This window comes from Corvus brachyrhynchos, unplaced genomic scaffold, assembly GCF_000691975.1.
Source record: "Corvus brachyrhynchos isolate BGI_N302 unplaced genomic scaffold, ASM69197v1 scaffold398, whole genome shotgun sequence".
In the NCBI taxonomy this organism is placed as follows: Eukaryota; Metazoa; Chordata; class Aves; order Passeriformes; family Corvidae; genus Corvus; species Corvus brachyrhynchos.
In genome coordinates, this window is record NW_008239780.1 from 2,765,675 (window position 1) to 2,793,085 (window position 27,411).

The 27,411-nt window shown below is 43.0% G+C and overlaps 1 protein-coding gene across 1 annotated transcript in view; it reads left to right on the plus strand.

Annotated features, from left to right (window-relative positions):
• VSIG1 (V-set and immunoglobulin domain containing 1) overlaps nucleotides 1-27,411 on the plus strand; it is a 41,440-nt gene that overhangs the window by 6,990 nt on the left and 7,039 nt on the right. Inside the window, exon 2 of the mRNA XM_017743100.1 lies at nucleotides 16,386-16,600. Coding sequence (XP_017598589.1) covers nucleotides 16,386-16,600 — 215 coding nt within the window. The remainder of the gene's footprint in view (nucleotides 1-16,385; nucleotides 16,601-27,411) is intronic.

The following is a 27,411-nucleotide window of genomic DNA, read 5'->3' on the forward strand; positions in this document are numbered from 1 at the left end:
TATCCCGGGGCGGGGTCAGCCCTGGTGGGGCCGTGCCCACCCCGCGCGGCAGGCACGCGCAAAACCCGGGCCGGAGCAGGGGCGGGGGTCAGGCCGGTCAGCGGGGGCAGGGTGGGGTTGGAGGCAGCTTGGGCTGGGGATCCTTTCAGTCTTTCCGAATACTGTTAGTGTATATTAACACAAAGTAATCAGTGTCATGCTTGTCTCAGGCAGGGCAGGACCCGCCTTGGAAAGGCAAGGTGTTAGGAGAAGTGTAGGGTGTTAGAAGCGCAGATGTAAGTTACCAGGAGAGGTGTGAGGTGTTCGGAGAGGAGGTGTCGGCAGGAAGGCCACCTTAGCCCCAGCGCGCTGTGTGAGGCAGCCGCCGGGCTCGGAGAAGGCAGAGCAGCCGCCCCATCTCCTCTCAGCGTGGCAAAGTTGTCTCCTTTTGAAACAAAAGCTGTCCTCCCCTCGGTGTCCCTGGGGACAGGAGGGAGTGGAGAGGGATGCTGGGGACCGAGCGTTATTCCAGCCTTTAACTCGGGCAGGTAACAAAGAGTGAACCCGCCCAGCCCCTGTTCTAACCCAAACCAGCAAAAATTAAGCTCCACGTTGGGATTTGAAGGTACAGTTCCAGCAATTCCAGTTTATTGGGATTTCTACTCCCTGCTGTTTACCTCGGTAACTCAATCTAGACCTGTGACGCTGCCCTCTTCAGTGCCCCGCCGGTCTGCGTCCTCTCGCACCAGGGCACTGCTCCCAAGACGCAGTAATGCATACATGAGACAAATCCTAGGTGGGAAGGAAAAATCAGGAGGCTCCAGGAGACCTAGGGAATGTGCCTGCCTCACTAATTCCCCGGGGATCGTTTACAGTGCGCCAGTGCCACGTTAGGAAAAAAGCAGTGCATCCCTGAAAGGATGCAGCGCCCAGGCACGGAGAGCAACGCGCAGCTGCTGGCTGTCCCTGCTGTCCCCACCCGCCGCAGACACGGCAGCTCCCCCTGTTTTCATCTTCTACAACAGAGAAGGCTGAAGCAAAGCCAATCACACTTTGACATCACTAAGAGTTTGAATTTCTGGGTGCTGGACAGTCAATGCTTCTGCATAAAGTGGAGGCAGGAACAAGAGCTTAGTGTAGGGTTTATTTCTGGCCACTCCTGTTCAATGCTAGAGAAAAGTGTGACTTGGGAGTGAGTAAATACAGTCACATGGGGACAACTTTACAACAGCCTGTAAAATCAGTGAAGAAATATGTTTTATTACCACAGCCTGTGCCTCCAATGCTTTTCTCACGTTTCAGTCTTTTAATATCTTTGGGGAAACAACTGGCAGAAATCACATAAAACACTAAAATAGTAGGCAGAGGTGGGAAAAAGATTGGATTTACTTGCTACTTTCTCTGTAGGTTTTCATGGTCCATATCCTAAAATGAACTGCTGATTCAAGTCTAAGCTTTGGGCTATTAAGCTTAAAGCATCAGGAGGTGTTCTGAGTCTGAGAGATGCTGATTGCTGCCTGCCCCTATGTCATTCATTATTATGACTTCTGTCTTCCAGAACAACTGCTCTGTGTACTGAAGCCCTGCTTCCTGGAAAGTGCCTGGACATTGCCTGCTGATGGGAAGTAGAGAATAAATCTTTTGTTCTCTTTCACTGCCATATGCATCCTTTGCTTTTGCTTTATTAAACTGTCTTTATCTTGACCCGTGGGTTTTTCCCATCTTACTTCTCTCCACCCCATCCTGTCCTGCTGAGGAAGGCAGTGATAGAGCAGATTGGTGAGCACCTGGCATCCAGCCGACATCAACCCACCACAAAAAGGTTTGTTCATTCATATTCCCATCACAAAGAAAAGTCCCTCAAAACCGTCATGACTTTTCAGAGTACATTGTAGGACTCCCCTTTAGATGAGGTGCACCTCTAGTTCAGGTGAACGGTCCTCTTGTTATCTTGCCCATGTTGGGACCTTTGCAAGTACAGCCATAGCACAACCCGTTGTTCTAAGGATTTTCTTTCTGTGCTATCCTTTTTCTTAACTCAAATCCAATTAAGCCTAGAGTGTTTTCAGTATTTTTAGCTGTGACATTCAAAAGGCTGCCAAAAGATAGCTGAAAAGTGTATACCAGTGTGATTAATGCTCTCGGCGTTTCTTCATGATTCAGCTCTCTTAGAGGAACTAAATGTGGAAGCGTGACAGAATCACCAACAACTGTTTCACTGGGGGTTTTCGTTCAAATTTTTGCAACCCCAAAATTTCCTCCCCAGCTACATGACTGCAGTTCTAAAATTACTGAAAGCACCAAGGGAAGAACACAGTGCTTTGGAGATGCCATTTACTTCCCACTGTCTTATCACAAAAATATTTTACTGAGGACAAACTGCTTCTCAGTTTTGTTTACTGAGTATTAGAATTTTGGTTTACAGCTTGCCAGAATAAAGAAACAGATAAAATCCTCACTCCACTAGGACAAATGCTCCACCAGCAAACCATAAACATAAATGCAGACTCCAAAGGAGAAAAAAAACCCTGAGAAATGTGTATATGAGCAGGATCCTACTTCTATCTGCAGGAACTGGACAGGAGCAGAGTAACAACATGTCTCTTTAGACACATCCTTTGCAATCCTGCTGCATGTCTTACTTGGTAAGAGAAGGTAAGTCATGTAACAGCCAAAATTCAGCAAGTAAAATTCAGTGCAGGTCAAGTGACACTACATGGAGCTCATCCAGTTTAAACCAGCTAAGAACCTGGCCTTATTTTATTTGGCACTGTGGACTTCAGCTTTTACTGACGAAAAGCTGAGCTGTTTTAATCAAAAACTGAGGCTCTGTGTCCTTTCTGCTGTAAGGTATAAATCTGTATTGGTTGGCAGCAAGAACCATGAAATATTTTTGATACCATCTTGCTCAGCAGTGCAAGATGATTCTTTCTTTTAATGTAATAAGAGTTTTAAAAGACAAGTTGGCTCATGTTTCAGGGAACTTTCTGAGAGACTTACAAATCATGTGGCCCAAGTCATGGGAAAGATGTTACTAATTGCTTACAGCAAAGCCAACAGTTTTTGTAGGGCCACATTCATCCTGGCTACCAGTGACGGATTGGGATGGCAAACTGCATGCAGCCACCCCTGGCTCAAGCAACACAAGGGGCTTGAGTCTGCACCAGGTACAGGGCAAGGTCCAGGCTCCTCTCTGGAGTGAGAAGAGATGGTTACTAGAGGTGAGGTTTCCCTGTAGAAAAGGAGAAACCCAGGCACCTGTAGAAAAGCAATATCCTTCTGGAAAACAGACCTACAAGCCTGAGACCTCCAGCCATATCTCAAGACTGGTATTGATCAGTGTTCGTAAAGGAAATGGGAGAGTTTCCACATGCATGAGATAAACCAGCATGGGTTGGTTTTGTACTGCTCTGTTGCAATACATTTATTTCTGGCCAGAGTGAAACCAGCACAGAAAAGGAAACACCATGCAGCTCTTACCACCATTGTCACTCCAGGTTTGCTGTGCTGAACTGAGGATTTAGGTTAGATACATAGCAAAAAGCATCCTGAGAAATCTGTTCTCTGGCTCCCAATAAGCACAGTGACCCAGCTTACAGCAGAAGACAACACGGAGCAGAAAGTAACTTCTCAAAGAGGGACGATTAGGAAAGCTTTACCATTTGCAGACAGAAATGTGCTGTTCATGGTTAAGTGATACTGCCTGGTGTCCCTTCTGCACACTGTTCCATCCCTGCCCTCTGGATGCCCTGCACACTCCCTTCTTGTCAGCAGAAAGCCCTGAGAGATGTATGTTTGCTCTTAACTGGCTTTAAAATTGCAGTGTGTTGTAAGAGGAAATAATACGTTCTCTTCTGTTGGGAAGACATCCAGGCATTCCTTTAAAACAAGCAAAAAATAAATCTTCTCTCATATAGAGGTTTCTTTGAAATATTAGTGAGTTTGCTGCGCCTCTTGCAGTCCAAATCACATTTAAGAAATGGGTTTCTCTTTGGTTCTGAGAGGATGTCCTAAGTAGTGGCTACGCTGCTGCACAATACCCCACAAGGAAAGGTAACACAGAGGCAAATCTGTTTTCAAGATACAAAAACAGGAGTAGGTTTTTCTCTGCTTAATGAGGACATCTGCAGTTAGATTACTGAGCAAACTCCAGTGAATAAAAGTGAAGGATAAAATTACCTACAGTGGCACAATGTTCCCCACAGCTGCTGTTTCACCACCAGCACTGCTCAGCACTGTTGCATTTCATTATGAGAAGCCTTTTACCAGCAGGGTACCAGCATGCTGGAGAGCCAGGCCTTCCAGCCCACCCTCCAACCTCCGGGGTCGGCAGAGGCTGGATTCGTTCATGGATCTGTCAAGTCAAATAAGAAATCTAAGCAGAAATGTTGTTTAGCAGTACGAAACCATGCTCTGCTCCAACACAAGAGTCAGCACACAAACATTTCAGGTCCATAAGACTACTTGTTACAATCAGTACTGCACATTATCAACTCTGGGATTTCTTTTTTGAACTAAAAGTCCACATTTTCCCACTAATTCTTCAAGTGCTGTAAGTAAACACCTGTCTTGAGAGAAGTCCCACTGAACTGCCGGACATCAGTGTACAAATTCTACTCAAATGGGTTTCAAAACTGCTTATAGGCATAATTTTGAAGGACGAAATGCATTTGGTATCTCGTGCCTTAATAAGCAGTCAAAGCAGAGAGGAGAATTCTTAAGAATAATTATTTTAAAAGGAGAAAGGAACCTTAGTTTGAAGATGATTTCTCATTATGAAATATCAGAATGTTTTTCCCTGACCCCTTACAACAGAACACATATGCCTTCCTTTCCCCCTGGTTCCATCAATCCACGCAAGGCTGAAGCACTCACCTGAGCACATTCCCATCTCAAAAGGGAGGTTTTATCCAGTAATGTACACAAAGATTTTGTATTGTAAAAAAGGCTATCAAAATAGGCTGTTTACTTAACATGCATGGAATAAACCAGGACTCTGCCAGACTTTTATATTATTAAAACATGAACAAAGATGCCTAACTGCATTATGCTGATATTTAGTTAGAGGAAGTATTGCTTTTGCTGTATTTGACCTGAGAGACTACTGAAGAAAACGAGTTTGGCTTACAGGAATAAGATCACAAAAATAGCATTTTCTAAGGAAACAGGAAAGATTTGCTGATGTTCTTTGGAAGTGCAAATTAAGCTGCTACATGAGGGATAACACATAAAAGGTATTTAAAAACTGTCACATGGATTTGTGCTCAATCACAACTAAAATAGTCCTTTTTAATTGTCAAGAGCCAGGCCTTGTATTGAACTCCCACACCATTTGATGATCTCTTTGTTCAGTTCATGACCTAAAAAAGGAAACATTTGCAAAAAATGCAAGCACCCTATGAATGGCATTTGAACTGCAAGAGAGATTATATTATTCAAATAAACTTATTTCTAGAACTTAGCAACTAATTGTCAACAATATTATTATTATTATTATTATTGTTATTATTAATACAATGTTGAAGTATCAGGAAGAGGCATTGCCCTGGTTGGCTTAAAAGTCCAAACTGCAAGAAGCTGCTCATAGTTTTTAGTCCTTTCTGAACATGATGACATATTCAAGATCACTGTGTGCTTCTGTAGGGCCGTACTTCTTAAAAAATAAAAATTATGTAAGTCATTGATTTGCTTTCTGGTTTTTGCTCTTTTAGGGTATACTTGGAACTATTTTAAGATTTATTTCCATGCAATCCACAGGATGGAAGCAACCTTTCCTTAATGAAAGAGCAAATGAAACTGACCTTTCGTGTCATTGTTCACCACCACTGTGCCCAGAGGTAGAAATTTAGGGGAAACCATTAATTATTGCATGGGTCATGATAACTTTGACAATCCTGGTGCACCTTAGGTCAGTGTCTCCCATCTATAACATATTCTAATGATGAAACATAGAGGCTAAACAGCAACTTTCTACACACATATGCTCAGTGATGCAATCCTCGTTGCCTGCCCTCAGCCCTGCTCCCACAGCTGCCTGCACATGGATGGCTCCCGTGCTGCAGGAATCTCACCGACACCACGGGACTCAAATCAAGGCTGCAAATGATCGTTTGTAAGGTCAGGGGCTTCCTGTCCCAGGAAGACACACTAATTACATGTAATTACTGCTAGCAAGGTACAACCACTCTAATCTATCTGCTACAGGTCATTTGTCAGCTGGGGTGTGACCTGCCTCCCAAAATCACAGTGAACCAAAACCAGCTTTTTCCAGATATGCACAGTGACCGTGACGGATGCCAAACAGAGCAGTCCCAGCTGGATACATGATGTTAACCTGCAGAATGAAAAGGAGCAGAATGAAAAGCTGATGCTAATTAAGTACCAGTCACATCAGTGGGGCTGATAGATAAGTCCTTGAACTGGGTTTTAAGCCATTATTTCTTTCTGGGGGTTGTCTGCTTATAGAATTGGAAGCTTTTCAGCATTTCATACAGGCTCCAAGAATATATCATTTATTGAACATTATAGAAAAGGCCACCCGGTAGGAGTTTTACATCATCTCTGGCACAGAATCAGTACTCAGCGCTTGGGAAGAAAAGGAGAAAAAAAGAGCCCAACTGCATTTCTGATAATTTTACAAAGCCATTTCATTCTTTGGGAACGCCTGTACAAGCCTGTGGCTTTTCGCTTTTCCCTTGCGAGAGTGGGAATTACAGGGTAGTTTATAAACCAAGGCTGGTGCAGCAGGTGGAGTGTTGTGCAGGTGCAGAGGCAGGAGGAGCCCGGGAGCAGCACGGGGGGTTCCCCTGGCGCCCGGGGCTCTGCGGCATCTCCTGCCTGGCACAGGCACCTCCAGCCCTGGCACGGGAGCAAGGACACGGCCCCAGGCGGCAGCCGTGCGGAACACAGAGCTGCACGGAGCGGGACTGCGGGCCACGGCTGTGTGCAGTGTGCCACCGCCACCGGCCGCGCTCCGGGCATCATCACCGGCACAGGGCTGCACGGCTGCCAGCCCCTGGTGCCGGGGGGAAGGCGCGACAGGGGTGTAACTGTGCCAGGCTGGGCTGCCCCACGGCTTTTATTGGCTCGTTTGAATCAAATTGCCGTGTACAACTGGATTAGACAGTTGTTCTTCAAAGGTTACACCCTACACACTATTAAGATTCATATGTTTTTCAGATGAAGTCATCTGAGCTATTGCTTTCCCAGCTGCTCCCACGATGTACAGGCTGCTGACAGTTCCATTTTTCCATTACTTCTCTCCACTTTGCAAACTCAGCGCCCACTTGATCACTGAAGGATAACAAGTGCTTCCAAAGAATTTGAACAGCGGTGTGTAATTCGGGCTACAGGATCTGAGTCCCAATCTGTTGACAAAAAACTTTGGTTGCCTGCCACAAGCAAGTCAGAGGCAGGACAAAACAAGTGCTTAGGTTTATCTCATCTGGTCTCCTACACTGTTTTTTATTCAGGATTGCTGATCCTCTGCTCCACAACTTCATCATGTCATTGTGCTGCCATACTCAGTGTAATGAAAATAATTGAGTCTAATGAGATTATTAACGAAGCAGGAAAGGAAGCATCTTATCATTCTTCCTGAGAATTAAAACCAAGCAAACAAGTAACCTTCTCCTGGGAAGCTCCTGGGAATCAAAAGGAAAAGTGTCGTGAAGCCCGGCAAGCAGCTGCTCTTGGTTCTCATCACATTAGCTCGTTCACCTTAACATACTGCAGCATTTCCAAAGCATTGCCCAGCTTCCGGGAACCTGGAGTTTCCCAAGGAAAATGCCCCATCATATCCCACCTCAAGGAGCCAGTGCCAGAGCAGTCTGGGAAGCTGGCTGCCAGCAGGCAGAGCCAGGCTCCAGCTGCCACCAGGGACCCCGTGGCACGCCTGCTGGGAGAAGGGCAGCTGGGGCAAATCCAGCCGTACAACCATTCATTAATAATTAATGGAATATGCAAATATTATTCTGCCTCCCCAAGGAAAAGGCCACACAGTCCCACCAAACTCAGGCTCCTTCAGAGGGCAGCTGAGTTGCAGAGCCTGGATGCAGAAACAGCTTCTCAGTTCCCTCCAGGGGCCAGTGACATGAATTAAAATGAAAGGGATTTACAGCCAGGTCAAACTCAGGCAGGCAAAGCAATGTTCAGACAGAGGCTGCTTTAGTCTCCTTCCTAAACTGGAGCATGCCAAAAGCAAAGAGATTTGTAGCAGTACATGGAGTAGGGAGCAGCTGAGGTCAGCACTGAGTCCAAAAATTTCCTTGGAACAGTGAGAATTAAAAAACTGTCTATTTTTTAAAATAAAAAATGAGATCACCTTGTAATCATTTGACAGCATGAACTAGTGTGTTTGAAAGCACAAAACACTTCCTTTTAACATCAATGCACCTGAACTCTCCACTTCAGAGACAGCAGGAGCAGGTGGAAAGCCTAGAGTTCAGCCCAACTGCATTAATTTTATGCCAGGTTTTAATATGGCAGAGTAATCCTAAAATTACATTATCATACCTGTTAAGGCAAGCAGCCACCATATAAATTATGCAGTTCCATGCACTCTTAAGCTGAAAGCATTTTTCATTTTAGACAAGGACAACAAATGCTGCCAAAATGAAAGAACAATAACACTTGATAGTTTTGAAAATTGTTAATCTACAAAAATGCAAACGATGACTGAAAAAAGACCTTTCCCTTGGATAAGGTTGATAGACAGCTTAATCCACAGATACTCAGTGTGAATTTTCCTTCTCTTTTCCTTTTTTTTTTTTTTGTTTGATTAGCTTCAATTCTGAAACTACATGAAAAAGAGAAAGGTCAAAAGAAAAAAGACATAAGGAGAGTTAATCATATGCAGGGAAAAGGTTATGCAGCCAATGCAAACCCAAGGGCACAGCAATGGTACAAAGGCAGGACCATTTCACTGTGATTTACCACGCAGGGGAGAGCCTGCTTTGGCTTTGACACTCGAGCCACAGAGCAGGAGTGGATTCTCTGATGGTGGCACTTTATGCTAGAAAGTCATTCTTTATCCTGCATCCATCAGGGCACTTGTGGTGCTCAGCTCTCCTGAACACAACGTGTTTAAATTTACCATGTATAGTAACACCACAGCTGCTGCAGAACCATCCCCTGCTTCTGCAACAAAGCTCCTTCCATCACTTCCATCATCCTGGTCCAGCACAGTCCAAGGCAGCCTAATCCCTGGCTATGTGGATGCTACACCAGCATCCCCAGGAGGTCTGGGGCAGCATCACAGGGAGCTGTTTCTCCTTTTTTTCCTCAGGTCAGAAGGCAGGGGAGACCAGAGGAGTGTTACTGTCAACCCAAAAGGCCTGAGCCAGATCCATAAATTTGTCCAGGTGCTTATATTCACATCAATTTCACATGGAACTTGGTGACTAAACACACACTGCTGTGGGTCCAGGTGTCACAGTTCTATTGCAAGGTGTTGCACACAAACAAATCCCTTTGACTGCAGCAGGCATCAGCGTCCTAAAACAATACAAGAAAACTTCCTACATCATCTGTGTCTGTCAAACAGGCTGGATCTCCTCCCCACCCTGTCCAGCTCTGTGGAGGCCAGTGCAGTGCACAGGCAGGCAGCTGCACCCTGGGAGAGTCCTCCATGGCAGAGCAAGAGCAGTGAGTGGGTGCTCCATCTCCTTTCAGTGCTTGCTTTTCTTTTTTTTCCCCCCAGAAAGAGGAAAGCTTGTTGGACAGGGATTTTTCTCTAGGAAACTCTGGCTTTTGAATGGCTAAAAGGAAAATAGACCTTCTTTCTGGAGTAAGAAAAGGGACAATATTAAAAAAAAAAAAAAAAAAAAAGACCATTCCAGACCCTTTACAAGGAAATGGAATTGTGCTTTTTGATAATAGGCTGTGCTCATTCTGGCAATTGAATACAGAGGACTAGGTGTATTTCTGACCAAGTTACTTCGAGGTGACAAGCTATGGTGCTCTCCTCAGAAGAGTTTATGTTATTGGTACCTTACAGACATTCACTCTCTGCAAGCTTAAAAATAACAGTGAGTTTGTGAATTAAGACTGCAAACACTACGCAAAAACTTATAAATATTTTTTTAAACCACAAACAAGGCTGTGCAATAAGCAAGCAAACTGTACTGTGCATTTGAAAATCAACCTAATGATGGATTTAGAGGCTTAAAGCAACTCTTTCACTGCACCTGTTGGAATCTTTAATTACACACTTCTCTTCATCCCCAGCCATCAGCTGTGATACTGAACTAGAGAGCTTCACAAATCACTGGGTTAGACTGGGTTTAGTGTCCTCACACAATTACAGATTTAGCTTATTTCAGGAAGACAGAGCAGTTGGAACGCTGCTGAGCTTTATCAAGTGAAATGTGGAATTGTCCAGGAAGATTTTAAATTAGGTTTCAGGCCAACAGAAGCAACTCCTAAATATCCTGGCAGTGCTTTGTCTGGATGATGCTGCCTTGCTTGGGGTTTGCCTCTGGGCTTCATTTTTTGATGACTGACACTTCTGTTTAGAGAGTGAATACATGGGAGCTGCTTGAAAGGGAACATTTCTGAATACATTTCAGTGTACACAGATTTGAGTCACGAAGTCTGTTAACACACAGTTCCTGGTACTGGCCCCTTCTATTTTATCTCAAGATAGGAGTCTTTGCTCCACCCCTAGCAAAGTGACTGCTGTGCTGCTGCACTCTGAGCTGTTCTCTCCTCTTAGCTGAGCAGTGTAAGCAAGAGCTTCTTTGTTATCCCACTGTAACTTAAAACATCAAACCAAAGCAGATTTTGCTTTCTGTGTTCAGTTCTCCTGAACAGGCAGTGCTGTTCTCCAGGAGCAATGAGTCAGAAGCAAAGTCAGCAGCTGACAGGTGACATCGATTACCTTCACAGGAGAGTAACCCTGGAGGGCCTGGAAGTTTAATGCTAGGGAACCTCTGCTTTGAGTGAAATGAGCCCCAGGTGGTTTATAGTGAAACATAAACACTCCTGGTGTTCAGAAGCCTCTGTAAAACAGGGTGATGGTTGTAATCTTTTGCTATGAGCTGTACCCATTCTGTAACTGGTAATCTCAGCCCTTCATCCCAAGCTTTAAGGGGCACATGTTGATACAGAATTTGTGTTCTTGGCTCCTGTTCTATGGTCAAACTGAGCATTTCACCCTCCAGGAATGTAGTTCTGTCATTTTTCAAAGCCTTAATTGGCAAAAAGTGAATGTAACGAGCAAAAATACGTATTAGCTGCGGGGGTTTTAAATGCCAGAGAAAGGACTTTGGGGTTGATAGATGAGAGGGAATTAGAGGATACACTGATGTCGTGGTAAAGATACAGGATCGTGCACGTGCCAGTTTACTCAGCAGGGTAGCAGTGGTTTTATGCATCTTCTTGAAAATTGCTGGTTTTGCAAAGGATCGGGGCTCTGTGAGCTACTTGTCAGACTCCTGGGTATTATGGAGCTGCCACAGGCAATCACTGAAATGTATCTGTAGGTTGTCTCATGTTCAGATCGTTTGCACTCATCCACAGCTAAGTGGTTGGAAATCAGCAGCAGCTCCCATTTTAGGCTTTGGGAACAGCCAGTGAGAACTTCTCATGTGTGCTTGTGATCCCTCCATGCTTCCTCAGTGAAGGTGAATCTAAGTGCTTTTCAACTTTTGGAAGAAATCTGAATTTGAATTTCAGTCTTTCAATGTACATATTCCTTTTTGGACTCTCCTGTGATTCTTGGACAAGACATTTAACAGTTCCAAGACTTGCCCTTCCCATCGTTTAAAGACAGGCACTGCCCACTTTGTGGGAATGCTGTGTGAAGTGCTGACAGTCAGAACTAAGGAGACATCTCCAAAACTGTTGGAGACGGCTCATATAAAAATATCATCAAACTCTGCCATCTGCCCAGAGATTATTCAGGCATCTGCCATGCGCAGAAATATGTGGCAGAATAAAATAGTCCATAAACCTGATCCCAATAGTAACAAATGCAACCAGTAACTTGACTTCTTTGCTGAAGAATCTACCACCACATCACATGAGAGATGAGGGAGAGCCTGGTCATACCTTTCCCCTCCAACCACACATGGCCAGATGCTGAACCCCACCTTCCAAAAGGGCTTCCCATGCTGCAGCATGACTCCTGCCACAGAGGAAGTGGCTGCCCTTCCTGCCACTATAAAGATGGGATCATCAGGCATGAACTAGTCCCATGTTTTCAACAAGCATAGAAAAAAGTCCCCGGCCATGTTACTTGCCTTGGTCCCAGGTGCAGGCACACATGTACAAGGCAATGCTGCCCTCTGCTATGTGAGGCACTCACGCCCCGTGGCTGTGCCAGAGCCAGCTACTCCCATCACAGCTCAGGGCTCTGAATCAGCCTCAGCCAAATGACACAGCACAAAAAGCGAATCTGGCTCCTGCAGGAAGCTGAACACCCTCAGTTCCTAATGAGCTTCAGAGAGTGTGTTCTGAAACCAGTAAGGACAGAGAAATTTAAGTTATCCTAATTAGTTCTTCAAGTTCTAACCTTCATCCACTGCTTTTTCACTATAAAAATCTAGTATTAACATTTAAATAAAAATCAACATATTCACCTTGTCCCTTTTTTGATTAGTAACATCCAGCTTCATGGATTAAAACTAGATGAAACAGATTTCATTAACAGTTCAGAAGATAACTTTTATTTGATCTTCATTTTGGTATGTTATCTTACTGATGAGTGCAGTATGGAAATTCCAAGGCAATCATGTGTCCAATGTAACCATTCTGTATAAAGCTGTATAAGATACATGTTTTGAATTGAAAATGTACTGACAATGTATTATCTACATATGCCCATTTTTAAAAGGAAATTACAGAATTAATGGGAAATAAAGATTATTCATATTAGGCCTGACTCCAACTAGTAATCAGATTGGCTGTTAAATAGCCCCACAAACACTTTTCTTGTACTCAGTGGAAGTACTTAGGTAGGCAAATACTGCAGGGCCCTGGCAAAAGTGGGAGAATCTGGGCTCCTCTGATTCAAAGGTTTATTATTAACAAAACCCTCAGTTGCTCAAACCCCACAAAATGGTTTCAAGTGAACAGTCACACCACTAGTCAGAGAAAGGCAGGCGTGATAAAGGAGAATGAAACAGCTCACTGACGTGTTGAAACGCAGCTGATAAGGAAAACAAAAAACCTACCTCAAAAAATAAAACGGTTGAGTTTCAGCAGAAGCCAGAAACAGCACCTGATCTCTTTTCTCTCCCAGCATCGAGGAGGTGTGTGTGACAATGCTGAAGATATTTCCAATTCTAGCTGTCCTTGCAGGTAAGAATAACAAACTGATTGAAATAGCACTGGGACAAAGGAACTTGAAGTAAGAGAGCAGGTGAACCTGACTGGCAAACTAGGAGAACATTCGAGATTAATTATTTCAGGATGGAATGAAAATCGTGGCTATACTGCCAGACCATTTTATGGAAATCCACAAACTGACCCCTGCCTGGTAAGAGGTTTTTGCTCAAGAACAGAATTTTGGCTTTGGTAGATTAATGCTTTGCTCTGATGTCAAGAAGAGGCAAAGAGCTCTCGTATGGAGAATTCAGGTCTTTCAAGTGTTTCAAGGTCAGGTTTTTCCATATTTGGCTTTTTTCTCCCCTTGATAATAGGACTGGAAAATGATGCATCAGTCCCTCAACCACCAAAAAATTTGGGGGGGATGCTTAGCTTTAAGCATGCAAATAATCTTTAGATTTCCCTGAAATTAAACGAGGACATAATACTTTGTGGTATCTAGGGATTTCATGGTATAGTAAAAACTATATATTATTCATGTTTTGAGGGCATTTCATTGTGCTGAGCTTTATTTCTAATACATACAGAAGCAGTCACTTTAAGTCTAATGCTCCATGGAGATGAACAGCCCCTGTATCCACTACAGAAAATGAAAGCATCTCCTTTTCCAGATGGAATTATCTGGTTTGGGTGCCACAGAAATATTTTAAGTAGTTGCTCCTGGAGTTTCAGTGTTCTAACTCTCACACACATATACACCCAACAGATTCTTCCTTAGATATGAAAAGTAATTCAGGGTAGGTACCAATAATTTTCAAAGCAATGTCCTCTAATTTGAAAATTCTGGATTTAAGACTAGCAATGTGTTCATATTGATGGGCACCACTGACTGTGGGTTTCTGTCATGGCTCAGAAAAGATCAGCAAACTTGGATTAATTTAATGAATGTTGAAAACTGCAAAGGACTTCAGTGGAAGTGGGAGATTGCTAATTAACTGCAATGACTTTCTCTGTGGGAAGGAAACAGTCTCACTATAATATTGATGAGTAAAGACATGGATCAACCATTTTTAACAAGTTATGGTCCTGTTCACACTAGCTGTTTTCACTGAGTTATTTCTTATTTGTGCACTTTTTAAAAATTAAACCAAAAGGCCTGTATGTATGAATCTTGCAATTTTTATTGGCTTTAAACAGCCTCACTGGACAATGTCAGTTTGATAGGTTTTGACAGTATCTTTTTGCTTGAGTGAAGATCTTTTCAATTAAATGTTTTTCTTCAAAATACAGTTTTATGGAACCTAGAATGCTTTGTGGAGTCGTTTCTGCTAAAATCAATTTCTTCAGGAAAAGCTTGTAACAGTCAGACTCTGTGGCACTCCTGACTCCAAAACAAGAGAATGATAAAGTAAATATGTGGAGCAGATGACTGGAAAATTGATGTTTTCAGTAGAATAACATTGTGTTGAAAGACGGTACTTTAACCCTGCAAAGAGCAGAAAATAAATACATGTAAACTGTGACAAGAAACTGTCATCCTCTGGCCAACACTATTTCTTAAAGCTGAGAACAGTGAACTGAGACACCTAAAGTAATATGGCACAGCATTCATATTAGATCTCAGTAAGGATTAAGCTGCTGTGAACTCACAAGACAAGTAGGACTCACAGCCAGCCTGGGATGCCCTCTTTCCCCAAGGCAGGTTTGACACATTTAGGTCGGTCTCCAGCCATTCCTGTGACACTGTCTTCACATACAATATAAATCTTGTTGTAGTTTAAACCCATTAATTTCCATCCTAGCCACCACCAATACAGAAAGTATATTATTCCTTTCTTCCTTGCAGTAAGCTTTTACTATTGAAGCCATCAAACACAGAAAACAGTACGCAAAGAGTTCAGATAGGTTTGCATGCTGTACTAACTTATGAATTTGCAATATTTACATTAAAAAAAAAGACAAAATAGATTGTTTCTTTTCATAAACAATGTTTTCTCACATAGGGCTGTTAATTTCAGCAAAATACTCTTTGGTATTGCTGCAGGTTCTGCTTAAACTCTCAAAAGCAGTACCCAAACATAAGATGCACAGATCCTGCATTGGGAAAAATATTTCACATCTTTTGTCTCTATCATTAATATATGCAATAAACCCACATGAAAATTATTGTAACATGAAATTCTCACCTTGTCTCTTTTGCACTGAAAGCTCCAAAAGACTTATGTTTTCCATGCCATTCAAAAGAAATACATTCTCCATCTGAATCTTTAGACCTTGGCTTTGAAGCTGGACTCAGTGACCTACCAAAACCCTGAAATTCAGACTTATTTTTCTGACAGCTCTAGCTTTGTTGTCATGTGCCATCATGGCTAGTAATTTACACAGATGATAGAAACAGATAAATACTGTAAGGTGGTGCTTGATTCCTTTAATTACTATGATCGTGTAGTCAAGTGTGACCAGAAAACTATGGGAAGGGCTCACAAGTTGTGTTTGCTCCCTTTCTGCTTTGAGCACAACACAAAGGGTTGATTGAGTTATCAAAGAACTCTGTACAACCCACATAGTAAAAGCAGCTCCAAAAAGTTTAGTTTTATTTTTCCAATGTAATAGTGTTAGAAAAAAAACCCAGCTTCTGGAGGTAAGCCCTTAGAAACCGAAACAAAAGCAAAGTAATTCACAAAAGAAAAGCAGAGAAAAGCTGCTGGGCTCCAGCCTGAGGTGAGGGTGTATGTAAAGGAGATCAGACATCTAAAGAAATAACTGCAAAAAGGCCAAAAAGGGCAAGAAAGGTGTAAGAGATGGGTAGACACAGCTGTGAATGAGAGTGCAAGCACAGGAAAACACTGTGAGTGCAGAAGAAAGGTTCCGTTTAACCACTGACTCTTAGTGAGAATATGAGTATCAGCAAACAAGAACAAGTATGGGTTTAGGAACTCTGCTTTTTAAGAACATTATTTGTTGTAAGGGCAGAGGTGTTCTGGGGGATTTATTTGCTTGCTAGCTTTTACCCAGCCACAGCTTGTTATCACTGAAATTTCCACACAAAGCCTGAGGGAAACTGTGCTGAAAAGGAGAACGGCCGGATATATCCTACAGCTTTCTTCAGTCACACAGCGAGTAAGGCACTCCTGCAGGGCTCCCAGGGCGAGCCCCAGCTGATCTCTCCTCACCACACTTATTGCCCACAGGCCACGCCAGCGGGGTTGTGGTGACCGTCCCTGAGAAGACAGTGAATGTCACGACAGGTGGAAACGCAACCCTCCTCTGCACATACACCAGTCCTGGACCGCTGGGAAATTTCTTTATTCAGTGGAGTTTTTACAGTGCCAAAGAGAGCCAGCTGCACACCGTAAGATATTTATTTCTTATTACTATGAAATTGTATTTAAGATATCCCTAAGTCCTCAAAGAGTCTTGTTACCTTTGATAGGGTTATCCTTACTACAGACCAGGTAATGTTGGGGTTCCTACCCTAGATACTAAGGACTGGGGTGCAGCAAAATTTAGGGGCAGATGAACAAATTATCTAGGCTCCTGGTTCCCACTGACATGCCTGAACGCCGTCACAAACTGATGAGAAAGTACAAAAGTGATTCAGATGCTCAAACCACTTGCTCCAAGTCACTCAGGAAGCGTGAAGCAAAGACCAGGTGTCCAAAAACCACACAAGCGCTGCAGCCCCTGGACCAGCTCCCTTTTCTCTTGTCTGGCAGATATTTCCTGCCATTGTGAAAGCTGCTTTCCTGGTGAGACGCCCTTGCCTATGACAATGTGTTGTTCCCCATTTAAGGGTCAAATGAGAACTCTTGACTCAGGCACTGCAGTTGCCTTTTGGCAGATCAGTAAGAGGTGCTGTGCATGACAGTGGACTGTGGGCACAAAATGAGCAGCAGGAGTGTTGGCAGCATTCTGCAGAAAGTCATCACAGCAGGAAATCTGCCACAGCAAACTTGCATTGGTATTTCACAGCATCCCATGGCTGTCACTGTGGAAACAGAACAATTACAGGTCAAGGGCAAATGGTCCCTGCCCTTCCTGAGACCCCAAGAGGCTGCAGAGCCAAACAATATCTTACTCTGGGGGTATAATGAGACGGTGTTGTAGGCTGGAGTGTCAGCACAGATGGGATTGGGAAGGACATCAATAGCAGGCAGTGACTTGCTCTAACCACTGCCTGAGCCTCTCACGTGGCTGTAAAGACCTTGCAGAGCAGCCTGGTCTGCCTGGAAGGAGTCAGGGATGGGATCTGTAACTGCCTATATGTACTCACACTACTGCCCAAACTTCAAGAGCTACCCATTAATCTGATGTTTTGGTGGGAAAATGAAGCCATGAATTTCATTCCCAGCATAACACACAAGGTATGAGTTCCCATCAGCTCAGTCCTGACCCTGAGCAGTCAGCAACTCCTTCCTTTGTAAGAAGAAATCCTGATTACAAGTGTTGCTGAATCCTTGAAGACAGCTGGGATTCCTTTTCCATGCCCTGGTGTCAGGCTTGTGCTTGTGGGACGATCATTTCCCATTGTTTTTATCCTGTTGCCAGCATTTTTCTTCTGAAAGTTCAATCCTCCTGCCTGGTGTGACAGCTGAGAGTTGATGTAAAGAGATTTGACTTAGAGGAGTGTCACAGTCCACACTCAGGATATTTTTGTCATGTTCACAAGTTTCCTAATATTACAGTAGGAGGTTTGCCATTGCTGATAGAGTTGTACCCTCTATCTGGTTTATCAATTACACAGAATTAGCTGTAATTTGCAGAATGTGCAGGTTGTAACGTATTTGGCATTGAACAGCAATAGCCAGTATGTAAGAAATTACAATTTAACCTAAGACAGAAGTGCTCACTCTCCTGCAGTATATCACAGCCACAGATTATGCCTGTATCAGTGCTAAGTACAAACTCTGGGCCCATCCCAAATTCTAACTCTAGCTGAATGCCAGACTGATGTATGCACACCTTGCCTGATTAATTGTGTGAGTAGTTGTTACTCATTGTTTGCTTTCCTCAAGTTATAACTATTTTATTAAATTAAGAACTATTCCTGAAAGGGTGGTAGCTGCAGGTTTCCTAAATTGCATTTTGTACAATATATTATTATTTTGATCCAGTATGTTACATCTTAAATTTTAATTGCTCATTCGGGTGGGAAGTACAGTACTGACATAAGATCAAGCTTGTCTTCTCCAGGTTTGGTTAGAGTCTTTCTGTTCTATTTGCATCCAATTTCCCATATTGCAACACCCTAAATGCCATACATTTTTCTGGTCACAATCAAGAGAAATAAGCAGATTGCAGCTATAAGTAGTTTAGAGGGAGAATCACACAGTTTCAAGAGATCCAGGAGGGGAAAACCATTTGTAAACTGTGAGTAATGATGAGAAAAATACCCCCTGAGAATTATAATCATAAAATTCTGTGGGTGGTTCAGAATACGCTCAACAAGAACTAACTGATGCAAGACTACCAAATGTCAGGGAAACCTTATGGATCAATCCCTCCAGTGCTCCCTCCCGGCTTCTGCAGCTCTCACTGCAGGCAATGGGAAAGCTGTGCCTAAAAGGTCTGTAAGAAACACTGCTGGGGAAAACTGCAGCTGGATTTCCCCATCTGAAACTAATTTCATGGCAAATTCACTTTCACACCACAGCACATTTGTAATGGCTGCATTTGTGATGGATGATTTGCCTTCTCTTGACATAAAGTCAGTTCGATCTGGAAAGGCCATGGTTTAGTGCCAATCCTGTTCTCCCTGAGCACCAAGGCACCATCTCCTCTCACTGCAGCTCCAGTTATCGTGGGCTGGCACGCTCAGTGAGGCTCAGAGGGTTCCCTTTGCTCCCTGCAGTCTGCTGGTGCCCCTGGAGGGTGCAGGACTGGGGCACTGCTCTTTTTGAAATGCTTTCAGCAACTCATTCATTCTTATATTACTTAACCCTATATCCTTTTACCACCACCTGGCCATTCCTTATCATTTTGAACCTATTCACAATAAAATTAATGCTGTTAATGTGAACACTGGGAAGAAAGGACTGTGATTACTTGTGGAAAATATGGTTTAAGAAATCACACAACACAGCTGAATATAAAGTTGGATTTTCACCCTCCCTCTGAATGAGGTTGGTATTTCTATTTCAGGCTGGTGACTCTTCTGAGTTTTCAGAAAGGACTGGCAGCCTGAAAGCCCACATGTTTTTCTTCTACAAGTTTAAACAAAAATATAATCTCTCTACAAACCTGGCTTTGCCCTGGTGGCTTGGCACATAGCTGAATTAAGTTTCATATTTTGTTCCAAGTAGGAAACATATGCGTGGCAATGGAGGAGGTTGCCAGCTTTGGCTTTCAATGTTCAGGTAAAACAATACTAATGTGCAATTCAAAAATATATTTAATATGCTGGTAAGATGACAAACCCAACCATATTGGAAAGACTGGCACCGTATCTTACCGAGCACCAGAACAATAGCTTGCATTTTAAGTGGAATGAAATTATTTAATTTTATGAGACATTTAGATTCTTCTAACAGATCTGTAAAAAACCAAACACTTCCTTAGAAATAACATATTTTTGTCCTGAAAAATTTGTTGAAAATTCTGGCTCTATTCAAAATTTGCCAATTTTTTCAGCAACAAATTGGATAACATTTTCAAATTCCATTCTTGAAAATTGGAAAGTTCTGCCAAGTATTTTGAAGACAGGAGACTTACAACTTTTGTGAAAAATTACAGAAAGTACATCTTCTCCCACCTACTACATTTTAAAATATTCCTGACATCTTACTAAATGTTAGCTGTCTTGATTACCACATTATTCACATGGGCAGTACACTCAAAATAAAAAGATTAAGCAGAGGAGATATTCTCTATAACCAATACGTGGGGAAAAAATTATTGATTTTAATAAATACTGTTTATTTAAACAATTGAGAACATGGCCCTTTCTCTCTACAGTGGCAACAAATAAAAGAGCAAGCTGTGAATATTATATACATTTATGAATGTTACATGTAATTAAGGCAAATCTATACCATTAAGAAGTTTTGGCTTTTATTACTAGATTTTAGGACATAACATACAATAAGCAGAGGCCATGGGTACCCCTTTATTTTACACTGCCACTTACGTACAGATTTTGCAGTGTTTTGAGATCCATAAGCTCAGGTACAGTCCTGGCTGGAGTGGAATCAGTAAGGCCAGGATCAGGACCAGTGCCAGTGTTAATTTAATGTCCCTAAGCATTCAGCAACAGGTTTTACCTTGCCTCAAGGGGAGGCTGTGCTTTTCATTACTTTGCAGACCTGCTACTGATGCAGATCTGCCTCCCAGCACAGCCTCTGTGAGGTTGGTTTTGTCTTTTACTGCTTGTTCTGGTGTTTTCATGCCCTGTTCTGCCTTGCCCGCCCTCCCCAGTGCTGCCACAGGTGCTTGCCAGCTCTGACCACGGCAGTTACACCACAGCCAGGCTGCTCACAGGCAGCACGATGAAAAGGGAGGCAGCAAACAGAGCCAGGTGTTCACAGCACTGTTTTGAAGACAGCACAACTTTACAAGATGTGTGAATATAGACCTTTTTTACTAGTTGAGCCTAACTCTGCTCTTTTCCTGAGAAGTTTCTCTAGTAGAAGTAATTTCCCTCACTTGAACTTAATGATGCAAGTATAAAATCATGGAAAATAGGATGCCATGCATATTTTTAACTTTTTCTTCTTGCCATTTAGCCCTTAGCAGCATGTCCTTTAATATTAAATTTAAGTTTTAAATAATGACTCCCAGCCAAAGATCTTGAGAACTTTCCAATACTGAGCGATCTCTATTTTACATCTAGACAAACTGAGGCTAAAACTATTCTGCTTACCCAGGGTACATCACAGCCTGGCCTGGTTCATAAGGTAAAGCCTCAGCTCCTGCTAAGACCTACATCTCTGCTTCATTTTGTGCTCTGAGTCACTTGGCTGGCCCCAGTGTAAGGCACCTAAGTAAATGTTTGAAAGCTGAAGCCTCTGTTGACTCTTCACAGGCACGGCTGCAGCCTTGCAAAGCTAAATACAACTCCTGAACCTAACCAGGGCCACACCTTGAGCCTCCAGCCCAGGCCACCCACAGCTAAAGTCAGTGAAATGATCAGGGACAAGACCTGGCTAACCAAGATCGAAATTTTAAATTCACTATGAGAGTAAAGATCATGGATGCCTGTTACTTATAGGCAAAACAGAATTATTGACATTCTTATGAAAACGTTCTCAAAAAAAAAGTGAGCTTGTGGCACATTGGTCAGCAACAGGGGACAGGGAGAGAAAGCCCAAAGGAGGAAAGAGGCAAGAAGAGTGACCTGAGCACAGATGTGCTGGCTCCTTCCACCCTGACACCCCAAATTCAGATTATCAGTAGTCCCAATGCCAGCACAACTCTGCTGCCCAGCACAAAGCAAGGCACAGCTGTGGGCACTGGGCTACCACGAGGGAGAGCCAGAGGCCAGCCAGCCCTGTATGTGTGGGGTTTCCATAAAAGCATTTGAATGAGCAAATTCCCCTCCATGTAGTCTGAGCAGTTCGGGGGACACCTTCACACACTTTCAGCCACAAGAAACCTGAGATCCTGTGTTGCAGAGGCTGTCAGTGCTGCAGGGGACACCAGCTTGGGAGCAGAGCAGTCCATTCCAGCCCATGAGAAAGATGAGCCTGTGTGAAGCACCTCTTGAGGCAGTACAGGAAAACTTCCTGGAAAGGGCCTCTCTCATACATAAGCATTTCTTTTTGCCTAGAGGTGATTTTTTAAAACTGAGTTTTATCTAGCACTTAGATGACTGAGCAGGCACTGTAAGGAACAGCTTCATGGAAAGCAGAGGCAACACCTCCAATGCAGAGGAATGGAGATGCTGTTGTCATGTCAGTGCAGTTGGAGTGACTCTGGATGTCAGTGGGACTATGGTGGCCTGCCTGTGGTTATCACAAAGGGAAGTACAGCCAAGCAGAAAATAGTCAGATTGTAACTGGGGTGCTTGGAGCAAACATTAGACTTCAATCTTAGTTTGCCTAATTTTAAGTAAATCTTAGGAATAAGCTCCTATTGCATCTTGCAGTTGACAAGGCCTGAGATACTTTCTGCACAATACACCGAGCATGAGGCACCCTGCCCTTGTGATCAGCACGGATGGTAGGTGGGGAGCTGTGTGGAGGAGTGGCTCTTTTGATTTTGGGGGAACATTTAAAGTCTCATTTAACTCTCAGATCAGCACATTTTTACTCAAATACAGCATTCCCCGTGTCATGGTATTCTGAGTATGGATGAAAAGTCAGTCAGTCTTTGTCAAAAGACGGTGTATGTGACAGATGCACGGGGAAGATGTAGCTGGAGATACAAGGTAAGAAAACAATCCCCATAATATTAAGGGGGAAAAAAGAGCTAAATAGCTTCTACTAGATTTGTGCTACTCTGAAACCTGTGTTCATATTCTGTGTTGAAATCTCAAAACCAGCACATGACTGAAATAAGTTGAATCAGATGTATCATTCAGAATTTTTAACTCACCCTATTTTTTATTTCATTTTTCTCTGTCAAAATTAATTTGGAAGTAGCTGTTGTGTTGGGGTTTTTTCCCCACACCTATTCTAGGTGGCTGAACCGGCACCTTCAGGAATATTCTACCCAAAGGGTATCTGAAGGGTGTGTGCACCCACCAGGAGCCTCTGGGCTGAATGCGAGCAAGACTGGATAGCCCAATCTTGGGGCTACATATTTACATAGGAAAAAATAATCATGCTGAATCTCCTTTCTAGAATATAAAAACATTTTGAGATGTGATGGATCTTGACACTGAGCTGAACCAGCTTCCTCTCAGCTGTCAGCTCAGCGTTCCAGCTGTAATCCATTCCAAACTCGCTTTGGCTGCAGCAGGATTCCTGTCTCACCATGAAGTACAGGGTACAGCCCAATGTAAACTGAGGTCTAATAATAACTGCTGAAGAGCAGTCACACCAAATGCACTAAGAAAACATGTTTGTGCTTGATGCACTGTAGGAATTATTCACTGATAGTTCAGCCACAAGAATGATACTGTGAGAACATGAAAGCTGCTCCTCCAATGTATTTGCATCAGTTAAAGCTGCTGAATGATTAATCCTCTAAAGGCTTCTGACTCCCTCCCTTTCTTCTTCTATCAATGCGCTATTGTGACAAGACGCTTCTAGTCATTGCTAATATCCTTAATTCTCATGCAAAAATCCCAGCAAGGCAGGACATAATATCCCTACTCCCTTCTGGCAGATCAGAGTTTTGACAAAAATGTGTGAAAAGAAGCTGTGGATGAAATAAGGGATTTGGGCCCAGACCCAGGCATGTGACACATGCTGAAGAAACCAACACATGCGTGAGCATTTGCTTTCTTAGCTAGCTGAGTTCAGAATCTGAGCTTTGGGCCTTCGTTAACGCTCTGAGTATGCAGCATTTGTTCTCTAATTAGATGGTAAGATGCTTAAGGGAGTGATGAATATTTTTTTCCCTTGTTGTTATTTTATAAATTCTGTCTGTCCTCAGAATTCAAAAAGAGATCATGATCTCAAACCAGGAAAGTCATTAATATCCTCCATTTTCTAGTAGCTTGGGAAAATGTCAAACAGAAAATGGCAAACCAACCCGATGACAGGGCCCTCTGGACACTGGAGCTTTCCAGCTCTCCAGGCAAATACTGTGAGTCACACGCCGAATCCATCAGAAAAACATCATCCAACAGGATGCTAGAGCTTTACATGTGCTGGTGGGGGAAAGGGAGAAGAGGCAGGGGGAAGAAAGACAGGTACTGGAGAGGAGGTCATGTCCTGAAACTGCCCCCAGTCAGGGAGTCAGGATTCTGTGCAGATTAAGCAGGACACTTTGTAATGAACCTTCAAGTAACCTCATAACTTTGATATCCATAAGTACTAGGCATGTACAGCACTGTGATTCAGTGACTCTGGGAGATGGGGATGGAAGAGTATTGACCTAGAACTTATGAACGAGTCCATCCGAAGCCATCTGAAAGACACATATTTACGCAAATTCTGATATATATTTGTCCAGTCCTAAGAAGAAAAAGAACAGCAGAGGGAGACATGTTTCTTCCAGTTTCCTGCCAGCTTCTTCACACACCCCCTTCACACCCTAAGGAAGATCTTTCTATAGAAGTTGTACAAAGAAAACCTGTGGGTGGGTTCCTCACACTCTGCCAAACATCTGGCAGCCTTTGGAAGTCCTCAGCTCAGCATCAGCTCTGCTGCCTGCTTCCTCTGCAGGCAAATACTTTCCACACCATCACTCTAGAAGAAACTGCCTGTGGACATGAAGAGTAACCACAGCACTGCCTCAGAAAGCCTGGAAGGATGGCTGGCTGGAGACAGCAGGGCACTGCCCGGCCCACAGGTTGAGGAACCAACTGAGCTGCGACCCTTTCTAAGGTCAGGGAGATGTCTTCTGGGCAGCTTTGCTGTTTAGCAGAAACAGGTGTCTCAGATTAGGAAGTTATGAGGGACAACAGATTTAGGAGAGATAATCTCTGCTCCTCTTTCTGTCAGTTGTTTCCTTAGTCACCCAGGCAGCTGCTTCCATGAAATGTGAAAAGGCACCATTATATAATAACTTGCCTGAACAAACTAGCTGGTAAGAAGGAGCAACAAGCATTAATGCACCCTCAGTATTGTTTCTACCCTGGTAAATCATCAACTTCATTAGAGCGGCCCATGATTTGCTTGAGGACATAAAAAGCTTTTTTTTTTTTTGAAGGGAAGCGCAGCAGATTTCTTTTGGTTTGGGTTTTTGTCGGGTTTTTTGCATTCGAGATGGTGCACTTAAGATATCTTTATCACACCAGATTAAAAAGGTTTCCAGAAAAAGTCTACCATTGACTAAATATACAGTTTTCCCTTACACACGTTTTAGGTAAAATGGAAAGAAATGTCAAGGAGATGTGTGTCTGTAGGAAGAAACATTAGCTGTCAGTTGCCCAAAACCAGAAAGTTTTCCATATCTTAAACAGAAAACAAGTTTTTTACTTATGAATTGGAACAGAAACACTTTTGCAAAAATTTTCATTTCAGTTTTCTGAAAGCCACAAACCACCTTTTCAAGGACAGCATAAAACCACTTTGAACTAGCGTTTAAAATACTCATTTTGAGTGTATTGTTTAAAATGGGCTATGAATTCACAGCCAATTAACTGAAACATATTCCTCTTAAATGAAATTTCCTGTGTACACAATCCAATCATACCTCTGGGACAAGATATACACTCAGTAATTAATCAGAACGTTATTCAGCCTTTTTGGTGATTACCACCTTCCTTCAGGCAATGAACTCCAGAGCCAGTGAGATAAGCATCAAACAGGAGAGAACAGAGAACAGGCAGGAGCCTGCAGAGGAACTGAATGCATTGCCTGAGAATGTTTCACTGCCTTTATGTTCATGGTTGAAAAAAAAAATAACCCAGAAATACTCTGTTTGAATCCATGAAGAGAAGAAATAATCTCTGATGTGTTGACACCTGCCTCAGATTTAACAGTGTACACAAAATATTTTCTCTGCATTCATTGAATCAGAAAGAGAGAACACAGGGGGTTAATTTTTCAGTGCACTGTATGAGGACTTAAGCACATAATTCACCTCACTCCAGGTCAAATATAAGGAGGTGCACTTGCTCCTCTACAGTGTTTACTGACATGCTCTGACTGCATTTAAGACTTGCAGTGCCAGTCTTATTCCAGGAAGATATGCTGTGGCTAAATAAGCATTCAGTGGACCCCTTCTTCTACTCTTTACTCTGACAAAAAATCCCAGATCACTCTGAGGTAGGTACATTGAGTAGAAATTAGCCCCTTTTTCCAGCAATCAACTCTTAATAGGGTGTGATGGGCCTACCACTCCTCTCATGCTGCAGCAAGACACACATTACTTCATTTAATTCACTGTAGAGCTTAATTTCACATCAGTGTAAAGAGCTGATGGAACCCCTTTCACTGCCCTACTCCAACAGGTGCAGTTGATGGAGAGGAGATGGAAATCCAGCCCACCACTGCTGAGAGCTATCCAGGGACACCAGCCAGAAGAGTGTGAAGTCAGAAGTCACAGTTCTTGTAACTTCAGACTTTTGAAAGAAACAGTGATAAATAATACTCTGCTATTGCTCAGATAAATGTAGACCGAGACTAATGTGCCCAATGTGGTTTTGTAATTCCAGGCAGACAACGTTTTTGATGAGCGATTTGTTTAAACCAAACTCCCTATTTTGAACACTCTCCTTCTGCAGGGAATACAGTGTCTCCATCCAGACTCCGGTTTTGTAAGAGAGTTCCATCTCTAGACATTTGCAAAGCATAAAATCAGGTTTAAAACTGGTGGTATTGCATGCACACAATGGAAACTGGGAGGAGTATCCAGCTTCAGCAGACTTTCTAACCAGGTCTGACACCAAGCTAACCCTGGACCTTCTTATGCTTCCCCACTGCAGTACCAAGGTTCCACACCTTGGGAATGCTTTGGTGTTCAGAACCCTGCATCAATTGTACCTGGTGTTTGTAAACCTGGGGCAGGGAAAGATAAAGTCTGGCTGAGGAGTATGCAAAATTGCACTTGAGATGAGGCCAAGCTGCAGTCCTGGAGCTGCTGGTGTTGTGCAACCTGGGTTCTGACCTTCATTTCAAAGCCGTATCTTTGCATAAACCAGTCCTGCTCTGACAGTTTTGGGGTGTACCTTGCCTTAAGCTAATAAAGGCTTTTAGATAACATTTCTTAAAGACTTCAGTCAACACCATATCAGGGAGGATAAATAGAATTAAGAATAAATATTCTTAATTCAAAATGCAATCAGTTGATCTGCAAAGTAAAGCAAATTATACTTCTTGCCTGGGGATCTGCAGTATCCCTAAAAGGCAGAGAACTTTTACCAAAAGGAAATTTTTATACTAGTCAAGTAAGAATGGCCTGTGAAGAGGAGTCTGTGAAGCTTTTTCCTACAAGCATTTTCCCACTGTTTCCATTAAAAAGCATACTGTTAGTTCAACTTCAGTAAATACATTTACACTGATGATTCTGGAATACTGCCTGTAAGAACAATGTTAGATCAATATGGGTCACAACCTGTAATTTTATATGGTCACCTCTCACCAGTTTAAACAAATGACTGAGTGTGCTGAA